This window comes from Ranitomeya imitator, chromosome 6 (assembly GCF_032444005.1).
Source record: "Ranitomeya imitator isolate aRanImi1 chromosome 6, aRanImi1.pri, whole genome shotgun sequence".
Lineage (NCBI taxonomy): Eukaryota > Metazoa > Chordata > Amphibia > Anura > Dendrobatidae > Ranitomeya > Ranitomeya imitator.
In genome coordinates this window covers 127,334,391-127,355,464 of record NC_091287.1, presented here as the reverse complement: position 1 = coordinate 127,355,464, position 21,074 = coordinate 127,334,391, and the positions used below count along the sequence as shown (strand labels likewise).

The 21,074-nt window shown below is 42.0% G+C and overlaps 1 protein-coding gene across 1 annotated transcript in view; it reads left to right on the top strand.

Annotated features, from left to right (window-relative positions):
- The window catches only part of CPNE4 (copine 4), a 717,826-nt gene that overhangs the window by 515,124 nt on the left and 181,628 nt on the right, over positions 1-21,074 (top strand). Inside the window, exon 8 of the mRNA XM_069730083.1 lies at positions 19,121-19,219. Coding sequence (XP_069586184.1) covers positions 19,121-19,219 — 99 coding nt within the window. The remainder of the gene's footprint in view (positions 1-19,120; positions 19,220-21,074) is intronic.

Below are 21,074 nucleotides of genomic sequence, written 5' to 3'. Positions count from 1 at the left end.
TGCCAACTCCACAATGACAATAGCATCGTTCATCTGACCAATATTAATTTGGATGTGTTCGGCCGGCCTTCTGGTGATGTGAGTAAATGCATTATGTTAATCCCTTCGTTACAATGCCAAAAATATATCTTCCATAAATATCAGATAGATGCAAACCCCAATATTCATCACTAACCAATGGCTCCAGTCTGGGATAGTTCCTTTGAAAAAAGGAAGATGATCCCTTTAAACAAAGGGTGACCCTGTACTTTGTCACCTCTAAATATACAAATCCTAGACTTGTTGACTGGTTGACTGAGGCGTTTCAGACTTCAAAGATCTTTACTCAAGGTCTTATCAGTAGCTGAGTGCTCTGATCTCTCCAACACATTTTACAAATGTATGACTATGATTTTTTTTCATAACCTACAAGAAATATTAGACCTGAAATAATATTAGTATTGTAGCAATTAATTGCTCTCAACTGCGGCAAACTAAGAACAGAGATACGTTTGCAATTGTTGATTCTAACAAATATTGACTTGGAAGCTAACTATAAATATAAATGCATCCACAGGAAACATGTCTTTCCAAAAGATTAAGCTAGTAGACCATTTAAATTACATGCACAGAGTGACCCCTCTTTTGTTCGGCTCATTAGAATTAATACGACTTTGATCAATTGCAATTAAAATTCAGTCCTCAGCTCAGAAGTCTCAGTTCTGTTTAGAATTTTAATTCAAGGCAATTAGTGGAAGAAATTGTTAATCTCAGCTCTTATGTGTCCTCTTGCAATATCTCTAGAGGTTGTCAGAACTACTAAGTCCTGGTCGAAGTGCCATTAGACTGGCACATTTAACTTTTGTGGGTATTTTGTTTCAACACATATTATTGTGGAAAGACCATATTAGATTGGTAAACTTTACTAAGGATGAATACCGTTATTAAAATAGTAGCAAAGTGGGTTAAACGCTTTTAAAAGTATAATCTTATAGAAATAACCATTCTTTTACTAGTGAAATGGTGTGATGAATTTTCTTTTGGTCATAAGATCTCCAAGACCACTAAAATAATAAAAAAAAATTGTATGGTATCACCATAATTGTAGGGATAAGGAAAATCATAGTGCCAGGTTAATTTTACCATGCAATGTATGCTGTAAAAATATCCCAAAAAATAATTTCAGAATTGTGTTTTTTTTCCTCAATTTCACCAAACTTGACATTTTTTTCCCATATGTCAGTACACTATATTGTAAACTATGTTATAAAATAATTAGTGCCATTCAAAATTATAAACCTTCCAGCAAAAGGTCCAGACCTTCCTGAGCACTCGAGTCACATCCTTTTGGTATCTCTTGATAAAGGCTAATGCTATAGCCGAAACGTTGAAATATGATACCTACCTCATGTGGATCTTGATACCTACTTTATGTACCTTTTTGGTCCTTTTTGTGCGCATTTTGCTTGAATACGAAATTAAATAAATTTACATTTCTAATAAATTTCACCGTGTTTGAAAAAACAGTGTGCCGAATTTTTTTCGAGATTATCTCGTTATTGTCATCTTTTAAGGGGCAGATACCATCTGTAATTTTCTTTTTGGCATTGACATATTTAAAAAAAATTTGGTGTTTATTTTAATGTTGTTGGCGATATGTTTCTCTGTAGAGAACTTTGCTAGCTTGATTTCTTATTTACATTTCTTATTTAGATCTTTATACTCCTGAAATGCTATTTCAGTATTCTTGGCTTTCACTTTGTACTGTCTTATTCATCCATAATGGTTTCTTTTTATTCCTTGACATTTTATGACCTGATGGTGTAAATTTTCTGCAGGATTCTAGTAGTATTTCCTTAAAAAATCCCCCTTTAAGGTTCGGTATCCCAAGTTACCATGATGTTGTCCCAGTCTTTATGATTAAGCTCTTCCCTTAATTTGTTGAAATCAGCTTTCTTAAAGTTCCAGGTTTTGGCATTTCCCCTTTTGAATGTCTGATTGAAAATTACATTGAAACTTTCTATGTTATGGTCACTGCTTCCCAAGTGCTCCCTGACCTGTAGATCTGAGATTATATCTGGTCTATTAGACAGAACCAGCTATGTGGAGTCTCAGGCTGTATATAAGAGGCTATTTAGGGGCTTATACTGTATTTAGGAGGCTATGTGGGGCTCAGACTGTGTATATGGAGGCTATGTAGGGATCATGCTGTATATAAGAGGCTACGATGGGCACATGCTATATATAACAGACTATGTGGGTGCTTACACTGTATATAGGAGGCTATGTGGAACTCACATTGTATATATGGAGACTATGTGGGGTTTATACTCTATATACAGAGGCTATGTGGGGGCTCATACTGTATATTTCAGGCTATGTGGGGCAAATGCTGTATATAAGAGGTTTCGTGGGGAACATGCTGTATATAAGAAGATATATGGGGCTCATGCTGTATATAGTGAGGCTATGGGGCTAATACTGTGTATAGGAGGCTATGTAGGGATCATACTGTATATAGGAGGATATGTGGAACTCACATTGTATATATGGAGGCTATGTGGGGTTTATACTCTATATACAGAGGCTATGTGGGGGCTTATGCTGTATATTTCAGGCTATGTGGGGCACATGCTGTATATAAGATGTTTTGTGGGGAACATGCTGTATATAAGAAGATATGTGGGGCTCATGCTGTATATAGTGAGGCTATGGGGGCTCATACTGTATATAGGAGGCTATGTGGGGCTCATACTGTATATAGGAGGCTATGTGTGTGCTTATTTTGTATATAGGAGACTATGTGTGGGCTCATACTGTATATTGAGGGGCTGTGTGCAGGCCTATGTGGTATATCAGCACACTTAATTCTGCTCAATATTAAGTGGTAAAATTAATATTAATATTAATAATTATAATGAATATGTTAATTAATTGCCCACCCCTACCTTAACCCAATATGCCTGTAATAGCATTGTCTGATCTTGGTGTTCGAGGATTAAAGAAATATTATTTACTACACAGCATAGAAGAGCTGGAATTGACATTTAAAGGAATATGGCACAATGTTTCACATTCAAACTGCATGCATTGTTAAATAGATCTCTTGGACCTGCTGAAGCTGTTGTACTTTGTTTAACACCTCTGTGACCTTAGACGTACTATCCCGTCCAGGTGCCCTGGGCCTATCTGACCCTGGACGGGATAGTACGTCATAGTGATCGGCAGCGCTCACGGGGGGAGCGCCGCCGATCGCGGCCGGTTGTCAGCTGCTTATCGCAGCTGACATCCGGCACTATGTGCCAGGAGCGGTCACGGACCGCCCCGGCACATTAACCCCTGGCACACCGCGATCAAAGATGATCGCGATGTGCCGGCGGTGCAGGGAAGCACCGCGCAGGGAGGGGGCTCCCTGCGGGCTTCCCTGAGCCCCCCGCAGCAACGCGATGTGATCGCGTTGCTGCGAGGGTCTTAGTTCCCTCCCTCCCTGCTCCAGGCCCGGATCCAAGATGGCCGCGGATCCGGGTCCTGCAGGGAGGAAGGTGGCTTCACAGAGCCTGCTCAGAGCAGGCACTGTGAAGCCTGCAGCGCTGCAAGTCAGATCAGTGATCTGACAGAGTGCTGTGCAAACTGTCAGATCACTGATCTGTGATGTCCCCCCCTGGGACAAAGTAAAAAAGTTTAAAATAAAAATTTCCAAATGTGTAAAAAAAAATAAAAAAAAATATTCCTAAATAATGAAAAAAAATAAAAAATATTATTCCCATAAATACATTTCTTCATCTAAATAAAAAAAATAAATAAATAAAAGTACACATATTTAGTATCGCCGCGTCCGTAACGACCCGACCTATAAAACTGTCCCACTAGTTAACCCCTTCAGTAAACACCGTAAGAAAAAAAAAAAAAAACGAGGCAAAAAACAACGCTTTATTATCATACCGCCGAACAAAAAGTGGAATAACACGCGATCAAAAAGACATATATAAATAACCATGGTACCGCTGAAAACGACATCTTGTCCCGCAAAAAACAAACCGCCACACAGCATCATCAGCAAAAAAATTAAAAAGTTATAGTCCTGAGAATAAAGCAATGCAAAAATAATTATTTTTTCGGTAAAATAGTTTTTATCGTATAAAAGCGCCAAAACATAAAAAAATGATATAAATGAGGTGTCGCTGTAATCATACTGACCCAAAGAATAAAACTGCTTCATCAATTTTACCAAACGCGGAACGGTATAAACGCCTCCCCAAAAAGAAATTCATGAATAGCTGGTTTTTGGTCATTCTGCCTCACAAAAATCGGAATAAAAAGCGATCAAAAAATGTCACATGCCCGAAAATGTTACCAATAAAAACGTCAACTCGTCCCGCAAAAAACAAGACCTCACATGACTCTGTTGACCAAAATATGGAAAAATTATAGCTCTCAAAATTTGGTAACGCAAAAAATATTTTTTGCAATATAAAGCATCTTTCAGTGTGTGACGGCTGCCAATCATAAAAATCCGCTAAAAAACCCACTATAAAAGAAAATCAAACCCCCCTTCATCACCCCCTTAGTTAGGGAAAAATAAAAAAAATGTATTTATTTCCATTTTCCCATTAGGGCTAGGGTTAGGGCTAGGGTTAGGGCTAGGGTTAGGGCTAGGGTTAGGGCTAGGGTTAGGATTAGGGCTAGGGTTAGGGCTAGGGTTAGGGCTAGAGTTAGGGCTAGGATTGGGGTTAGGATTAGGGCTAGGGTTAGGGCTAGGGTTAGGGCTAGGGTTAGGGCTAGGGTTAGGATTAGGGCTAGGGTTAGGGCTAGGGTTAGGGCTAGAGTTAGGGCTAGGATTAGGGTTAGGATTAGGGCTAGGGTTAGGGCTAGGGTTAGGGCTAGGGTTAGGATTAGGGTTAGGATTAGGGCTAGGGTTAGGGCTAGGGTTAGGGCTAGAGTTAGGGCTAGGATTAGGGCTAGGGTTAGGGTTAGGGCTAGGGTTAGGGCTAGGGTTAGGGCTAGGGTTAGGGTTGGGGCTACAGTTAGGGTTGGGGCTAAAGTTAGGGTTAGGGTTTAGATTACATTTACAGTTGGGAATAGGGTTGGGATTAGGGTTAGGGGTGTGTCAGGGTTAGAGGTGTGGTTAGGGTTACCGTTGGAATTAGGGTTAGGGGTGTGTTTGGATTAGGGTTTCAGTTATAATTGGGGGGTTTCCACTGTTTAGGCACATCAGGGGCTCTCCAAACACGACATAGCGTCCGATCTCAATTCCAGCCAATTCTGCGTTGAAAAAGTAAAACAGTGCTCCTTCCCTTCCGAGCTCTCCCGTGTGCCCAAACAGGGGTTTACCCCAACATATGGGGTATCAGCGTACTCAGGACAAATAGGACAACAACTTTTGGGGTCCAATTTCTCCTGTTACCATTGGGAAAATACAAAACTGGGGGCTAAAAAATAATTTTTGTGGGAAAACAAAAAGATTTGTTATTTTCACGGCTCTGCGTTATAAACTGTAGTGAAACACTTGGGGGTTCAAAGTTCTCACAACACATCTAGATAAGTTCATTGAGGGGTCTAGTTTCCAATATGGGGTCACTTGTGGGGGGTTTCTACTGTTTAGGTACATTAGGGGCTCTGCAAACGCAATGTGACGCCTGCAGACCAATCCATCTAAGTCTGCATTCCAAATGATGCTCCTTCCCTTCCGAGCCCTCCCATGCGCCCAAACGGTGGTTCCCCCCACATATCGGGTATCAGCGTACTCAGGACAAATTGGACAACAACATTTAGTGTCCAATTTCTCCTGCTACCCTTGGAAAAATACAAAACTGGGGGCTAAAATATAATTTTTGTGGAAAAAAAATATTTTTTATTTGCACGGCTCTGCGTTATAAACTGTAGTGAAATACTTGGGGGTTCAAAGCTCTCACAACACATCTAGATGAGTTCCTTAGGGGGTCTACTTTCCAAAATGGTGTCACTTGTGGGGGGTTTCTACTGTTTAGGTACATTAGGGGCTCTGCAAACGCAATGTGACGCCTGCAGACCATTCCATCTAAGTCTGCATTCCAAATGGCGCTTTTTCCCTTCCGAGCCCTCCCATGCGCCCAAACGGTGGTTCCCCCCCACATATGGGGTATCAGCGTACTCAGGACAAATTGGACAACAACTTTTGGGGTCCAATTTCTCCTGTTACCCTAGGGAAAATACAAAACTGGGGGCTAAAAAATAATTTTTGTGGGAAAATAATTTTGTTTTATTTTTATGGCTCTGCATTATAAACTTCTGTGAAGCCCTTGGTGGGTCAAAGTGCTCACCACACATCCAGATAAGTTCCTTAGGGGGTCTACTTTCCAAAATGGTGTCACTTGTGGGGGGTTTCAATGTTTAGGCACAGCAGTGGCTCCCCAAATGCAACATGGCGTCCCATCTCAATTCCTGTCAATTTTGGCATGAAAAGTCAAACGGTGCTCCTTCCCTTCCGAGCTCTACCATGTGCCCAAACAGTGGTTTACCCCCACATATGGGGTATCAGCGTACTCAGGACAAATTGTACAACAACTTTTGAGGTCCAATTTCTTCTCTTACCTTTGGAAAAATAAAAAATTGGGGGCAAAATTATAATTTTTGTGAAAAAATATGATTTTTTATTTTTACGGTTCTTCATTATAAACTTCTGTGAAGCACTTGGTGGGTCAAAGTGCTCACCACACCTCTAGATAGGTTCCTTATGGGGTCTACTTTCCAAAATGGTGTCACTTGTGGGGGTTTCAATGTTTAGGCACATCAGTGGCTCTCCAAACGCAACATGGCGCCCCATCTCAATTCCTGTCAATTTTGCATTGAAAAGTCAAACGGCGCTCCTTCCCTTCCGAGCTCTCCCATGCACCCAAACAGTGGTTTACCACCACATATGGGGTATCAGCGTACTCATGACAAATTGGACAACAACTTATGGGGTCCAATTTCTTCTCTTACCCTTCGGAAAATAAAAAATTGGGGGCGAAAAGATAATTTTTGTGAAAAAATATGATTTTTTATTTTTACGGTTCTGCATTATAAACTTCTGTGAAGCACTTGGTGGGTCAAAGTGCTCACCACACCTCTAGATAAGTTCCTTATGGGGTCTACTTTCCAAAATGGTGTCACTTGTGGGGGGTTTCAATGTTTAGGCACATCAGTGGCTCTCCAAACGCAACATGGCGTCCCATCTCAATTCCTGTCAATTTTGCATTGAAAAGTCAAATTGCCCTCCTTCGCTTCCAAGCTCTGTCATGCGCCCAAACAGTGGTTTACCCCCACATATGGGGTATCGGCGTACTCAGGACAAATTATACAACAACGTTTGGGGTCCATTTTCTCCTGTTACCCTTGGTAAAATAAAACAAATTGGAGCTGAAGTAAATTTTTTGTGAAAAAAAATTAAATGTTCATTTTTATTTAAACATTCCAAAAATTCCTATTAAACACCTGAAGGGTTAATAAACTTCTTGAATGTGGTTTTGAGCACCTTGAGGGGTGCAGTTTTTAGAATGGTGTCACACTTGGGAATTTTCTATCATATAGACCCCTCAAAATGACTTCAGATGAGATGTGGTCCCTAAAAAAAAATGGTGTTGTAAAAATGAGAAATTGCTGGTCAACTTTTAACCCTTATAACTCCCTAACAAAAAAAATTTTGGTTCCAAAATTATGCTGATGTAAAGTAGACATGTGGGAAATGTTACTTATTAAGTATTTTGTGTGACATATCTCTGTGATTTAATTGCATAAAAATTCAAAGTTTGAAAATTGCGAAATTTTCAAAATTTTCGCCAAATTTCTGTTTTTTTCACAAATAAAAACAGGCACTATCAAAGAAATTTTACCACTGTCATGAAGTACAATATGTCACGAGAAAACAATGTCAGAATCACCAGGATCCGTTGAAGTGTTCCAGAGTTATAACCTCATAAAGGGACAGTAGTCAGAATTGTAAAATGTGGCCTGGTCATTGACGTGCAAACCACCCTTGGGGGTAAAGGGGTTAAAAGTTCAAACCAAAATGGCTCTGTATAATACTGACATTAAAAAGACCATCTTAGGAGTCCAGCTATAAAAGGAAAAAACTCATTAGTGCGAGAGTATTCATTCTCCACCCAACCCCAGCCTGATTGACAGCTGCACCTTGTACTGAGCAGCAGATTAAGTTTAACATTTCAAAAAGGATTCCATTAGTCATTTTGACCAGCATTTTCAAAGTATGTACACCAGACTCATCAGGTCTCAGACATCTATTTAATAAAGTATGCAGTTGGCATTCTGAAATATGTAGCCAGATTTGCTTTAACTGCTTTTTTGGCCATTAAAAATATATAGCAATTTAATAATGATTTGCGCTAAATGACAAACTTATAATGGCTACATAACTATGTTATAATGTAAATCAGCATTAATTACAGGGTTTAGTATATATGAAAAGGATTAAAGTACATAATAAAAGACAAAAAACACAAGTACAAAAAAGGGAACTAAAATGGTGACACTGGTGCAAAGAGAAATAGCCCCCTGCCTGCAAAAGCTTACAAAGAAAAAGACAGGGAGAGTGATGGTAGAAGTTGCTTACATGGCAGTGAGGTGTCAGGATAGTAAATGCAGGTTATAGGTCTTCCTAAAGAGAAGGGTGTTCAGAATGCTTTTGAAGGTTTCAAAGGTTGGGGAGAGTCTGATCTGTTGTGGGAGTGAGTTCCATGGTATATGGAGGAATCACGGGAGAAATGTTGGACATGGTTGTATGAAGATCAGACAAGAGGAAAACGTAGGAGATCTTGTAAGATTAGATTCTGAGATGTGTTAAGGGGGCATACTATTGACAGCTGTGTAAGTCAATTTTAGTATTTTGAATTGACTTTGGTGGGCAATAAATGGGATGGAATGAGTGGAAAGATAGAAAGGTAGATCATTCATGCATCAGAGTTACCATTGGATTATAGGGGTGGGAGATTGGAGTTGTTAATAGCCTAGGCAGGAGATGATAAAGGCCCATACAACCATTCTTGATGTTTTAGGTTTTTCGGGTATTTTCTGGAAAAATCCTATTATTATTGCAGATGCAAGCTGTCCTTCTAGGAAAGAATACCATTATCACACTGCATGAATTGGAGCATGACATACATTTTTCGCTCTACCTCAAATGTGAAGAGTACAGTTTTTGACTATTGCTTTTATGGAAAGTTTTCGTCTTCTAATTACGGTAACCAGGAATGGTGAACTGGATCTATGCATTGCAGAAAATGACAGCAGGTACCTTGTGGGCATTTAACATAATGAGAGATGTCTCTTAATACAGATGTACCTTGCTGTTTTTGCTTGGTAAAACAATCATCTCTCGGGGATTGCTGATTTCCAGTATCCAGGTGTGTAAGGAATTGCAGATGGGTCAGAATAAAAATAGCCCATTTCACTATGTGTTGAAAGAGCCATTCAAGCGGAAATGAGTGATGCATTCTATCAAATGGTAGAAAACTGATAATAGTGCTGGTAGTGTTTTCCTTTTATTTCCAGAATGTCTGCAGCTAAAATGATATCAATATTGTACAAAAAGAGGAAAAATTGCCCTTCAGACCTTGTTAACTGGCATATAAAAGAACAGCTACTCAGGACAGCTTTGTAGGATACATCCATTCGAATAGCTGTTGTCCTCATTACAGTGGTTTTCATTCTGCTGCTCTCGAGAAATGTCTGCTTGAAGTTGATGGATTCTTGTTGGACAAAAGAATGAGGGCTCCTGTTCCTCAAGCACTTTTACTGCATATCAATGATAAGTCCTTATTTAGCCCGTACTGAGTAAATTTTAAAACATGCATAGCCATCTAACAAGGATTTGAAGAACTTAAAGTGTTAAATTAAAATATTATTTGCTACATTTTGATGTCACCAGGGATGAGACTTGTCATGCTAGTGAATTATGTTCTTTACTGACAAGCCCAAAAGATGTACAGTGTGGGAAATAAGTATTTGATCCCTTGCTTATTTTGCCCACTGACAAAGACATGAACAGTCTGTAATTTTAAGGGTAGGTTAATTTTAACATTGAGAGATAGAATATCAAAAATAAAATCCAGAAAATCCCTGTCACGGGGCTACTGAGACAGAGAGGTTCCAGAGAACCACAGCGCTCTGGGCCTCGTTCACACACGATGAATAGAAGCTCTTCTCCTGAATTCTGACCTGGCTGTCTTGTGCCAGCAGGGCAGGAGTTAAACTTTGTTACTGAAGTTGCTGAGAGCTATGTCTCTCAGCTGATTTGGTTTTGGTAATCTCTGCTCCTATATAGACTCAGCTTTGTCTACAACTGTTGTCAGTGATCAGTTCTGCTGCCTGGCTTGGAGGTTGAAGGAGCGTGGTATTAGGAGCTTGGAGGTTTATTTACAGAGATTGGTGTCTGCTGTTTTGGTTGCATGTTAAACCTGTTTTCCTTCCTAGTTTTTTCCTTCTAATCCCTTCTCTGTGTTTCCTCTGTGGTTGTGTGAGCATTTGGTGAGTTTGAGACTTTTAGTTACCCTGTCTGTATACCCTGTTTAATTGTCGTGTTTATACACTGGTGCAGTCCACCTCCCTTGTGGGGAGAGGGGGCCACTGATAGGGCCTGCACAGGAGACAGGGATATGCTGGCGGCTCAGGCCTCCTAACCATTATAGGTACCCCTGAGATAAGGGAAAGCCAGGACCCCATTATAGTGGCAGGGACAGGTGCGGGTCCCAGTACACCGTCCTGCCCCTTTATCGCCTTTAACGGCGTGACAATCCCATTGTATAAATTATATAAATGTATTTGCATTTTGCAGTGAGAAATAAGTATTTGATCCCTCTGGCAAACAAGACTTAATAATTGGTGGTAAAACCCTTGTTGGCAAGCACAGCAGTCAGACATTTGTTTTGTAGTTGATGATGAGATTTGTACACATGTCAGTCCAGGTCTAGGAGGAGATCCCTCAGGAGACCATCCGCTGCCTTATCAGGAGCATGCCCAGGCATTGTAGGGAGGTCTGTTGTGAATTCTGTTATTGAATTCCCTCCTGTGGTCATGAATGGTACTTCGGCGAGTTCTGTCCATGGACTCCCTCTGGTGGCTGTGAGTGGAGCTGCTGCTTCTGAGGTTCCTTCCACAGGTGACGTAGTTTATTCTTTGGCTGGCTGCTCTATTTAACTCCACTCTGATCGTTACTCCATGCCAGCTGTCAATGTTCTTGTACTGGTTCAGTTCGCTCTTGGATCTTTCTGGTGACCTGTCTACTCCAGCAGAAGCTAAGTCCCTGCTAGTTAATTATTTGTTCATTGTTTCCTTTTCCAGCTTGCTATCATGATTTTGCCTTGCTAGCTGGAAGCTCTGGGATGCAGAGTGGCACCTCCGCACCGTGAGTCGGTGCGGAGGTCTTTTTGTACACTCTGCGTGGTCTTTTGTAGTTTTTTGTGCTGACCGCAAAGATACCTTTCCTATCCTCTGTCTGTTTAGTAAGTCTGGCCTCCCTTTGCTGAAACCTGTTTCATTTCTGTGTTTGTGACTTCATCTTAACTCACAGTCAATATATGTGGGGGGCTGCCTTTTCCTTTGGGAAATTTCTCTGAGGCAAGGTAGGCTTTATTTTCTATCTTTAGGGCTAGTTAGCTCTTAGGCTGTGAAGAGGCGTCTAGGCAGAGTTAGGTACGCTCCACGGCTATTTCTAGTTGTGTGATAGGATTAGGGGTTGCGGTCAGCAGAGCTCCCACTTCCCAGAGCTTGTCCTGTGTAAGTTTAACCATCAGGTCGTTCCGGGTGCTCCTAACCACCAGGTCCATAACAGTACAGCTGGCCCAAAGTATTAATGCACGGTAAAGAAAACATCTGCGGCACTCACCCCAATGTAGCAGTGAAGACGTGAACTTTAATGTAGAAAATAAATCAATATTACATCCATCAGGACATAAGGTAAGCAGCCTCCTGCTTACCTTATGTCCTGACGGATGTAATATTGATTTATTTTCTCCATTAAAGTTCACGTCTTCATTGCTACATTGGGGTGAGTGCCGCAGATTTTTTCTTTACCGTTCATATGAACTCTTTATTCATTACTGGCGTGCAGAGCACCACTACCCCTAGCATGCGTGACACCTGACAACTTGGGATTCCGTTTAAGTCCTGATTATATTGTGTCGCTCTAGTGCCATCCATCTCTAATCATTTTCTATGATTAAGTATTAATGCATCTCAATAGAGGGATAAGAGAAGTTCTGAGACCATTTTTTTTTCTCTGCACTGTGTTTTGTCTTTCTTTTCCCCTTAACCTCTGGGTGGTTCAGGACACAGGTGTAGATATGGACATTCAAGGTCTGTCCTCTTGTGTGGATCATCTCACTGCAAGGGTACAAAACATTCAAGATTTTGTGGTTCAGAATCCGATGTTAGAGCCTAGAATTCCAATTCCTGATTTGTTTTCTGGGGATAGATCTAAGTTCCTGAATTTCAAAAATAATTGTAAACTGTTTCTAGCTTTGCAACCCCGCTCCTCTGGTGACCCCGTTCAACAAGTAAAAATCATTATTTCTTTGTTGCGTGGTGACCCTCAAGACTGGGCATTTTCCCTTGCGCCAGGAGATCCTGCATTGCGTGATGTAGATGCGTTTTTTCTGGCGCTTGGATTGCTTTATGATGAACCAAATTCAGTGGATCAGGCAGAGAAAATCTTACTGGCTTTGTGTCAGGGTCAGGATGAAGCGGAGGTGTACTGTCAGAAGTTTAGAAAGTGGTCTGTGCTTACTCAGTGGAATGAGTGTGCCCTGGCGGCAATTTTCAGAAAGGGTCTATCTGAAGCCCTTAAGGATGTCATGGTGGCATTTTCCACGCCTGCTGGTCTGAATGAGTCTATGTCCTTGGCCATTCAGATCGATCGGCGCTTGCGTGAGCGCAAAGCTGTGCACCATTTGGCGGTATTCTCTGAGCATAGGCCTCAGCCTATGCAATGTGATAGGACTTTGACCAGAGCTGAACGGCAAGAACCCAGACGTCGGAATGGGCTGTGTTTTTACTGTGGTGATTCCACTCATGCTCTCTCCGATTGTCCTAAGCGCACTAAGCGGTTCGCTAGGTCTGCCACCATTGGTACGGTACAGTCTAAATTTCTTTTGTCCGTTACTCTGATTTGCTCTCTGTCGTCCTATTCTGTTATGGCATTTGTGGATTCAGGCGCTGCCCTGAATTTGATGGACTTGGAGTTTGCCAGGCGCTGTGGTTTTTTGTTGGAGCCCTTGCAGTATCCTATTCCATTGAGAGGAATTGATGCTACGTCTTTGGCCAAGAATAAGCCTCAGTACTGGACTCAATTGACCATGTGCATGGCTCCTGCACATCAGGAGGATATTCGCTTTTTGGTGTTGCATAATCTGCATGATGTGGTCGTTTTGGGGTTGCCATGGCTACAGGTCCATAATCCAGTATTGGATTGGAAATCTATGTCTGTGTCCGGCTGGGGTTGTCAGGGGGTACATGGTGATATTCCATTGCTGTCAATTTCGCCTTCCACTCCTTCTGAAGTCCCTGAGTTTTTGTCAGATTACCGGGATGTATTTGAAGAGCTCAAATCCGGTGCCCTACCTCCTCATAGGGATTGCGATTGTGCTATTAATTTGATTCCTGGTAGTAAGTTTCCTAAGGGCCGACTGTTTAATTTATCTGTGCCAGAGCACGCCGCTATGCGGAGTTATATAAAGGAATCCTTGGAGAAAGGTCATATTCGCCCGTCGTCATCACCGTTGGGAGCAGGGTAATTTTTTGTGGCCAAGAAGTATGGCTCTTTGAGACCTTGTATTGATTACCGCCTTCTTAATAAGATCACAGTCAAATTTCAGTACCCTTTGCCGCTGCTGTCTGATTTGTTTGCTCGGATTAAGGGGGCTAGTTCGTTCACCAAGATAGATCTTCGAGGGGTGTATAATCTTGTGCGAATTAAACAGGGCGATGAATGGAAAACAGCATTTAATACGCCCAAGGGCCATTTTGAGTACCTGGTTATGCCATTCGGGCTTTCTAATGCTCCATCTGTGTTTCAGTCCTTTATGCATGACATCTTCCGAAAGTACCTGGATAGATTCATGATTGTATATTTGGATGATATTTTGGTCTTTTTGGATGATTGGGAGTCTCATGTGAAGCAGGTCAGAATGGTGTTCCAGGTCCTTCGTACGAATTCCTTGTTTGTGAAGGGGTCGAAATGTCTCTTTGGAGTTCAGAAGGTTTCATTTTTGGGTTTCATTTTTTCCCCTTCTACTATCGAGATGGACCCTGTTAAAGTTCAGGCCATTTATGATTGGACTCAGCCAACATCTGTGAAGAGCCTGCAGAAGTTCCTGGGCTTTGCTAATTTTTACCGTCGCTTCATCGCTAATTTTTCTAGTATTGCTAAACCGTTGACTGATTTGACCAAGAAAGGTGCTTATGTGGTCAATTGGTCCTCTGCGGCTGTAGAGGCTTTTCAGGAGTTGAAGCATCGTTTTTCTTCTGCCCCTGTGTTGTGCCAGCCAGATGTTTCGCTCCCATTTCAGGTCGAGGTTGATGCTTCTGACATTGGAGCAGGGGCTGTTTTGTCGCAAAGAAGTTCTGATGGCTCGGTGATGAAACCATGTGCCTTCTTTTCTAGAAAATTCTCGCCTGCGGAGCGCAATTATGATGTTGGCAATAGAGAGTTGTTGGCCATGAAGTGGGCATTCGAGGAGTGGCGACATTGGCTTGAAGGAGCCAAGCATCGCGTGGTGGTCTTGACGGATCACAAGAATTTGACTTATCTCGAGTCTGCCAAACGGTTGAATCCTAGACAGGCTCGATGGTCGCTGTTTTTCTCCCGTTTTGATTTTGTAGTTTTGTACCTTCCGGGCTCTAAGAATTTGAAGGCTGATGCCCTGTCAAGGAGTTTTGTGCCTGACTCTCCGGGTGTTCCTGAGCCGGCGGGTATTCTCAAAGAGGGGGTAATTTTGTCTGCCATCTCCCCTGATTTGCGGCGGGTGCTGCAGAAGTTTCAGGCTGATAGACCTGACCGTTGTCCAGCGGAGAAACTGTTTGTCCCTGATAGATGGACTAGTAGAGTTATCTCTGAGGTTCATTGTTCGGTGTTGGCGGGTCATCCTGGAATCTTTGGTACCAGAGATTTGGTGGCTAGATCCTTTTGGTGGCCTTCTTTGTCACGGGATGTGCGTTCTTTTGTGCAGTCCTGTGGGACTTGTGCTCGGGCTAAGCCCTGCTGTTCTCATGTCAGTGGGTTGCTTTTGCCCTTGCCGGTCCCGAAGAGGCCCTGGACGCATATTTCCATGGATTTTATTTCAGATCTCCCTGTCTCTCAAAGGATGTCGGTCATTTGGGTGGTTTGTGATCGCTTCTCTAAGATGGTCCATTTGGTACCCTTGTCTAAATTGCCTTCCTCCTCTGATTTGGTGCCATTGTTTTTCCAGCATGTGGTTCGTTTGCATGGCATTCCGGATAACATCGTCTCGGACAGAGGTTCCCAGTTTGTTTCGAGGTTTTGGCGGTCCTTTTGTGCTAAGATGGGCATTGATTTGTCTTTTTCTTCGGCTTTCCATCCTCAGACAAATGGCCAAACCGAACGAACTAATCAGACTTTGGAAACATATCTGAGATGCTTTGTATTTGCTGATCAGGATGATTGGGTGTCCTTCTTGCCTTTGGCTGAGTTCGCCCTTAATAATCGGGCCAGCTTGGCTACTTTGGTTTCGCCTTTTTTCTGTAATTCTGGTTTCCATCCTCGTTTCTCTTCAGGGCAGGTTGAGCCTTCGGACTGTCCTGGTGTGGATACTGTGGTGGACAGGTTGCAGCAGATTTGGACTCATGTGGTGGACAATTTGACATTGTCCCAGGAGAAGGCTCAACGTTTCGCTAACCGCCGGCGCTTCGTGTTGGGGATTTGGTTTGCTTGTAGTCTCGTTATGTTCCTATGAAGGTTTCCTCTCCTAAATTTAAGCCTCGTTTCATTGGTCCGTATAAGATTTCTGAAGTTCTCAATCCTGTGTCATTTCGTTTGGCCCTTCCAGCTTCTTTTGCCATCCATAATGTGTTCCATAGGTCGTTATTGCGGAGATACGTGGCGCCTATGGTTCCCTCCATTGATCCTCCTGCCCCGGTCTTGGTCGAGGGGGAGTTGGAGTATATGGTGGAGAAGATTTTGGATTCTCGTATTTCGAGACGGAATCTCCAGTACCTGGTCAAGTGGAAGGGTTATGGTCAGGAAGATAATTCCTGGGTTTTTGCCTCTGATGTTCATGCTGCCGATCTTGTTCGTGCCTCTCATTTGGCTCGTCCTGATCAGCCTGGGGGCTCTGGTGAGGGTTCGGTGACCCCTCCTCAAGGGGAAGGGTACTGTTGTGAATTCTGTTATCGAACTCCCTCCTGTGGTCACGAATGGTACTTCGGCGAGTTCTGTCCATGGACTCCCTCTAGTGGCTGTGAGTGGAGCTGCTGCTTCTGAGGTTCCTTCCACAGGTGACATAGTTTATTCTTTGGCTGGTTGCTCTATTTAACTCCACTATGATCGTTACTCCATGCCAGCTGTCAATGTTCTTGTACTGGTTCAGTTCGCTCTTGGATCTTTCTGTTGACCTGTCTACTCCAGCAGAAGCTAAGTCCCTGCTAGTTAATTATTTGTTCATTGTTTCCTTTTCCAGCTTGCTATCATGATTTTGCCTTGCTAGCTGGAAGCTCTGGGATGCAGAGTGGCACCTCCGCACCGTGAGTCGGTGCGGAGGTCTTTTTGTACACTCTGCGTGGTCTTTTGTAGTTTTTTGTGCTGACCGCAAAGATACCTTTCCTATCCTCTGTCTGTTTAGTAAGTCTGGCCTCCCTTTGCTGAAACCTGTTTCATTTCTGTGTTTGTGACTTCATCTTAACTCACAGTCAATATATGTGGGGGGCTGCCTTTTCCTTTGGGAAATTTCTCTGAGGCAAGGTAGGCTTTATTTTCTATCTTTAGGGCTAGTTAGCTCTTAGGCTGTGAAGAGGCATCTAGGCAGAGTTAGATACGCTCCACGGCTATTTCTAGTTGTGTGATAGGATTAGGGGTTGCGGTCAGCAGAGCTCCCACTTCCCAGAGCTTGTCCTGTGTGAGTTTAACCATCAGGTCGTTCCGGGTGCTCCTAACCACCAGGTCCATAACAGAGGTCATACAGGCACGTGGAGGCCACACACACTACTAAGCATAATTTCCTTGTCTTGAGGCATTTCCACTGAAGTTGGATCAGCCTGTAATTTCATTTTCCACTTTTTGAGCATCATTCCAACTCCAGAGCTCCGTGCGATATTAGTTGTGATTTACATTGATAATTTTTAGGTTTTATTATTCCAATCTCAACACAACGCAGTCCACATACATTATATAGGTAATACTGATATGTATATATACATTATATATAGGTGATACTGCTGTGTATATATGTACTTGTGTATGTGTGTGTATATATATATATATATATATATATATATACACACACACACACGCACGCACACACGTACATATATACACAGCAGTATCACCTCTATAATTTATATACATATCAGTAGCAGTATTGTCTATATAATGTGTATAGACTGCTGTACATACATTATAGGTGATACGGTGATTATATACAGCAGTATCACCTATATATTGAATATACAGCAGTCTATACACATTATATAGGTGCAACTGCTGTATATACATTAAAAAAATCATCTTGGTATTCACCCAGGTCCCTAAGATGGGGGGAGGATGAAGAGCTGAGGTGGGTCGGGTCCTGTCCAGCATCGGCAGTGAAGAGGAGAGGATCCCAGGAATCGGTGAGGAGAGCAGTCTTCTCTGATGCTAGTACAGGCCGGCCAGTGTTAGACACAGATGGAGGGGGAGGTGCCCTATGCGCTGGCGCCATGGCGGCATTTTCAAATATTTTGACCCCTGTGTGCGCGCCATCTCCTGCTGGCCGGCACCGACACGGGCAGCAGCCACGCACACGCACGAACGAGGACTGTGGCCCTTGTCAGTGTGGGCAACTAGATAAAGCGCGCACACGGGGCCTTCACTTAGATTTAAAGGGCCAGCGGCTCACTTTGTGGTGGAGACCTGTCGGCCCACCGGGCATCTGCCCAGCTGGGCAGATTAGCAATCCGGGCCTGCATGAATATAAAAAATGTTGTAATATTTCTCAGCAGAGAAATCTACTCTCTTTCCACTTATCAGACACCACTTCATCTCCTCCATGCTTCCTGAACTCGTCATACACTCTCTGGAAAAAACAGCTCCAATTTGTCTTGCTCAAAAAAGACTTTTCACTGTGGTGTCATGCGACCCAACCCATTATGCTCAATGGAAAGGGAAGAAAGGAGCAGTATGGAGTAGGAGTAGGAATAGGAAACAGGCAGAGGGAAATAAAAAGATTGTGGTGATCTCTCTAACAAGTCTTTTATCTCACCCCAGAGCTGATTCACTTACAGACAGCTCACCTTTGATGTACACTACCCTCCATCTTGCTGTTGCTTGCCTATATATGCTAAAAATTGAATGAAGACCAGGAATCCCCCTCTGTGTACTGTGCTGTGTATGGGAGAGATTACTGCAACCAGGCTTCTCCTACCAGGTATTAGTTGATTGTAAATTTAGAGATAGATGATACAGAAAGAAAACTGGTAAAAATCCAGGATTAAAGATATAAAATGGCCAGCTATAGAGTTATTCTTCATGTAAATATGAAGGACAGAAGGACAGTTTATTCTGCAAAGATACTTGAAAGTATGGATACCATTTAAGAAATGTCATATTCAAATCAGAGCTGGATATACTGGCATCACTGCCTGTTCAGAAGAAGAAAAGAGTTGAAGTTTTAAAGTAAGTGTCACAATCTTATACAACCCTGGCTCAAGCTCTCCTGTTTTCTTTTTGTTGTTATGGATTACAAGGAGTCATACAATCAGTCAACCGCAGTGCCACTTTGAAGATGGATGGTAGCAATTCACGTTTACTTTTCATTTATGCAAAGTTTGTTGAAAGTACAGTTCCATTTCAAGAGTATGATTTCTATATATTGGTAATGTGTTTTCTATTGGTGATCTTTGTGAAGTAAATTTCTATTTTTATTGTCATTATTAAATTAAAAATTCTATGTTTGTTTTTCAGTGTATAGTCTGGGATTGGGACTCTAATGGAAAACATGACTTCATAGGAGAGTTCAGCTCAACATTTAAAGAAATGAGAGGAGCGATGGAAGGAAGACAGGTAGTAAAAATATGTCATGCATAAAAAATGGCTTATTCTAATTAAAGGTTTAGTAAGTAATTGGAAAGAGAAACTGTAAACTCATGAAATGATCCATTTTGCATTTTATTGCAATGCAATGATCCAATGATCCATATTGCAATGTTTAGGGGATTGTCAGGGGGATCTAACAGGTTAAAATCCACAGGCGTAGCTCCGCTCCACCAGTGGCTGTTAAAGGCACATGATGGCTGATTATATCAGCAATCATGGGCCAGGAAAGATGCGGGCTCGGCATGTGAACCCGAATCAAAGTCAGATAGTCAGCATATATCTCTAAGTAGTTAAAGCGGTTGATCATTTTGTTTTTAACAAGTACTTTGTTAGATATGATTTTATGACACTTAAAGATGACTTGTCAAGCAGGATATTCAATCCCTAACGAAAGGTATGACTATAAAGCCCCTTTAATGCGTATTACATTCATACCTTTTTAGTAGAATTTAATTGAGACATTAGTGAGAAATCTATTTTTGAAGGTCTATTGTCAAGGGGATCAGGGAGGGCACTTCACTCACAAGCTTGTCTGTACTTTGCAGAACACAAGAAGCTTCCGGCTGTTAAGGGAAGAGTGACCTATCACTTAATGACCTATTTCCCCTGTACAGGTGTCTAATAATATTGTGGAAATCGATATATTGATCTTGCAGCGTCATCATCAGGAGCTCAGTGACCAGACGCCTCCCCTTCGGATGAAACAAACTTGCTTGATGATGGTGTATGGTCAGAGAAGACAAGGGAGACAAATCACTGAATGAAGAGTGACCTGGCAATTAAAGTCTGGGTGCCAGTGGTGGGTGACAAAGTAGAGCACAGCTGATGAGTGAAGTGCCCACCCTGATGTACTTGAGAATAGAACTTCGAAAATACATTTCTCGCTAATGCCTCAATGAAATTCTTCTAGAAAGATATGAATGTAATAATGATTGAAGAGGCTTTACACTCATACCTTTAGTTAGGGATTGAATACCTTGCTGACAGCTCCTGTTTTACTTCTATATAACAGGTTCTCCTCCTGCACTTGTTAGTGGATCTTTCTTCACAAATAGCACAGTTCTCCGCGCCATAAAATGACAGCTGATGGAGGATCATGTTATCAGACAAGTCCATCATCCTCCTCCGTTAGAAAAGAACCGCATACGGGAAATATGTTTCTCAAATAATGAAAACTGAAGGACAGGTGGGGTCACATGATCCTCGATCCACCGCCATTGTGAAAACAGAAGAGCTGTGCATTCTACAAATAAGGCTGTCATAGCAAGTACAGGGCAATGAAATAAAAAACAGAGGTCAACCCATTTAAGTGTCGATCCAGTCAGTTCATCATTTGGGATGAGTAAGCACGGTATGGTATTTTCTTGCTCTCCTTTGTGATAATAGAGTAAAACTAAGGTATTTCCCTTTCCTTGCTTCACATATGTCGTTTGTGAACTGTTTCATGTGACTTTATACACTAAAATGTTCTAACAACATCTATGGGTAAAGCGTTGTTTTAATAACTTTAATTACTCTACTGAAAATGTGACTAGTTCCCAAAAGCCAGAAATACGAAGCATAAATGATACCGTGCATTCATTTTTAGAAAATAATATAAACAAAATAGTGCCATAATGTATGCCAATTCCATCTCAATATTCACATGGCATTCTGAAGGTACAGGCATACTCTCTGGAGGTAAGAGCAACAGCTGCTTGAGAATTTCCCAGATACACGTTTGTCGTGTCTGTCTGCTACCTCACTTAGAAAAATCCATTACACAAGACCGATAATTGAGCTTTGGGGCAAAAGGGGAAATCAGCAGCTGTGGTTTGTGAGG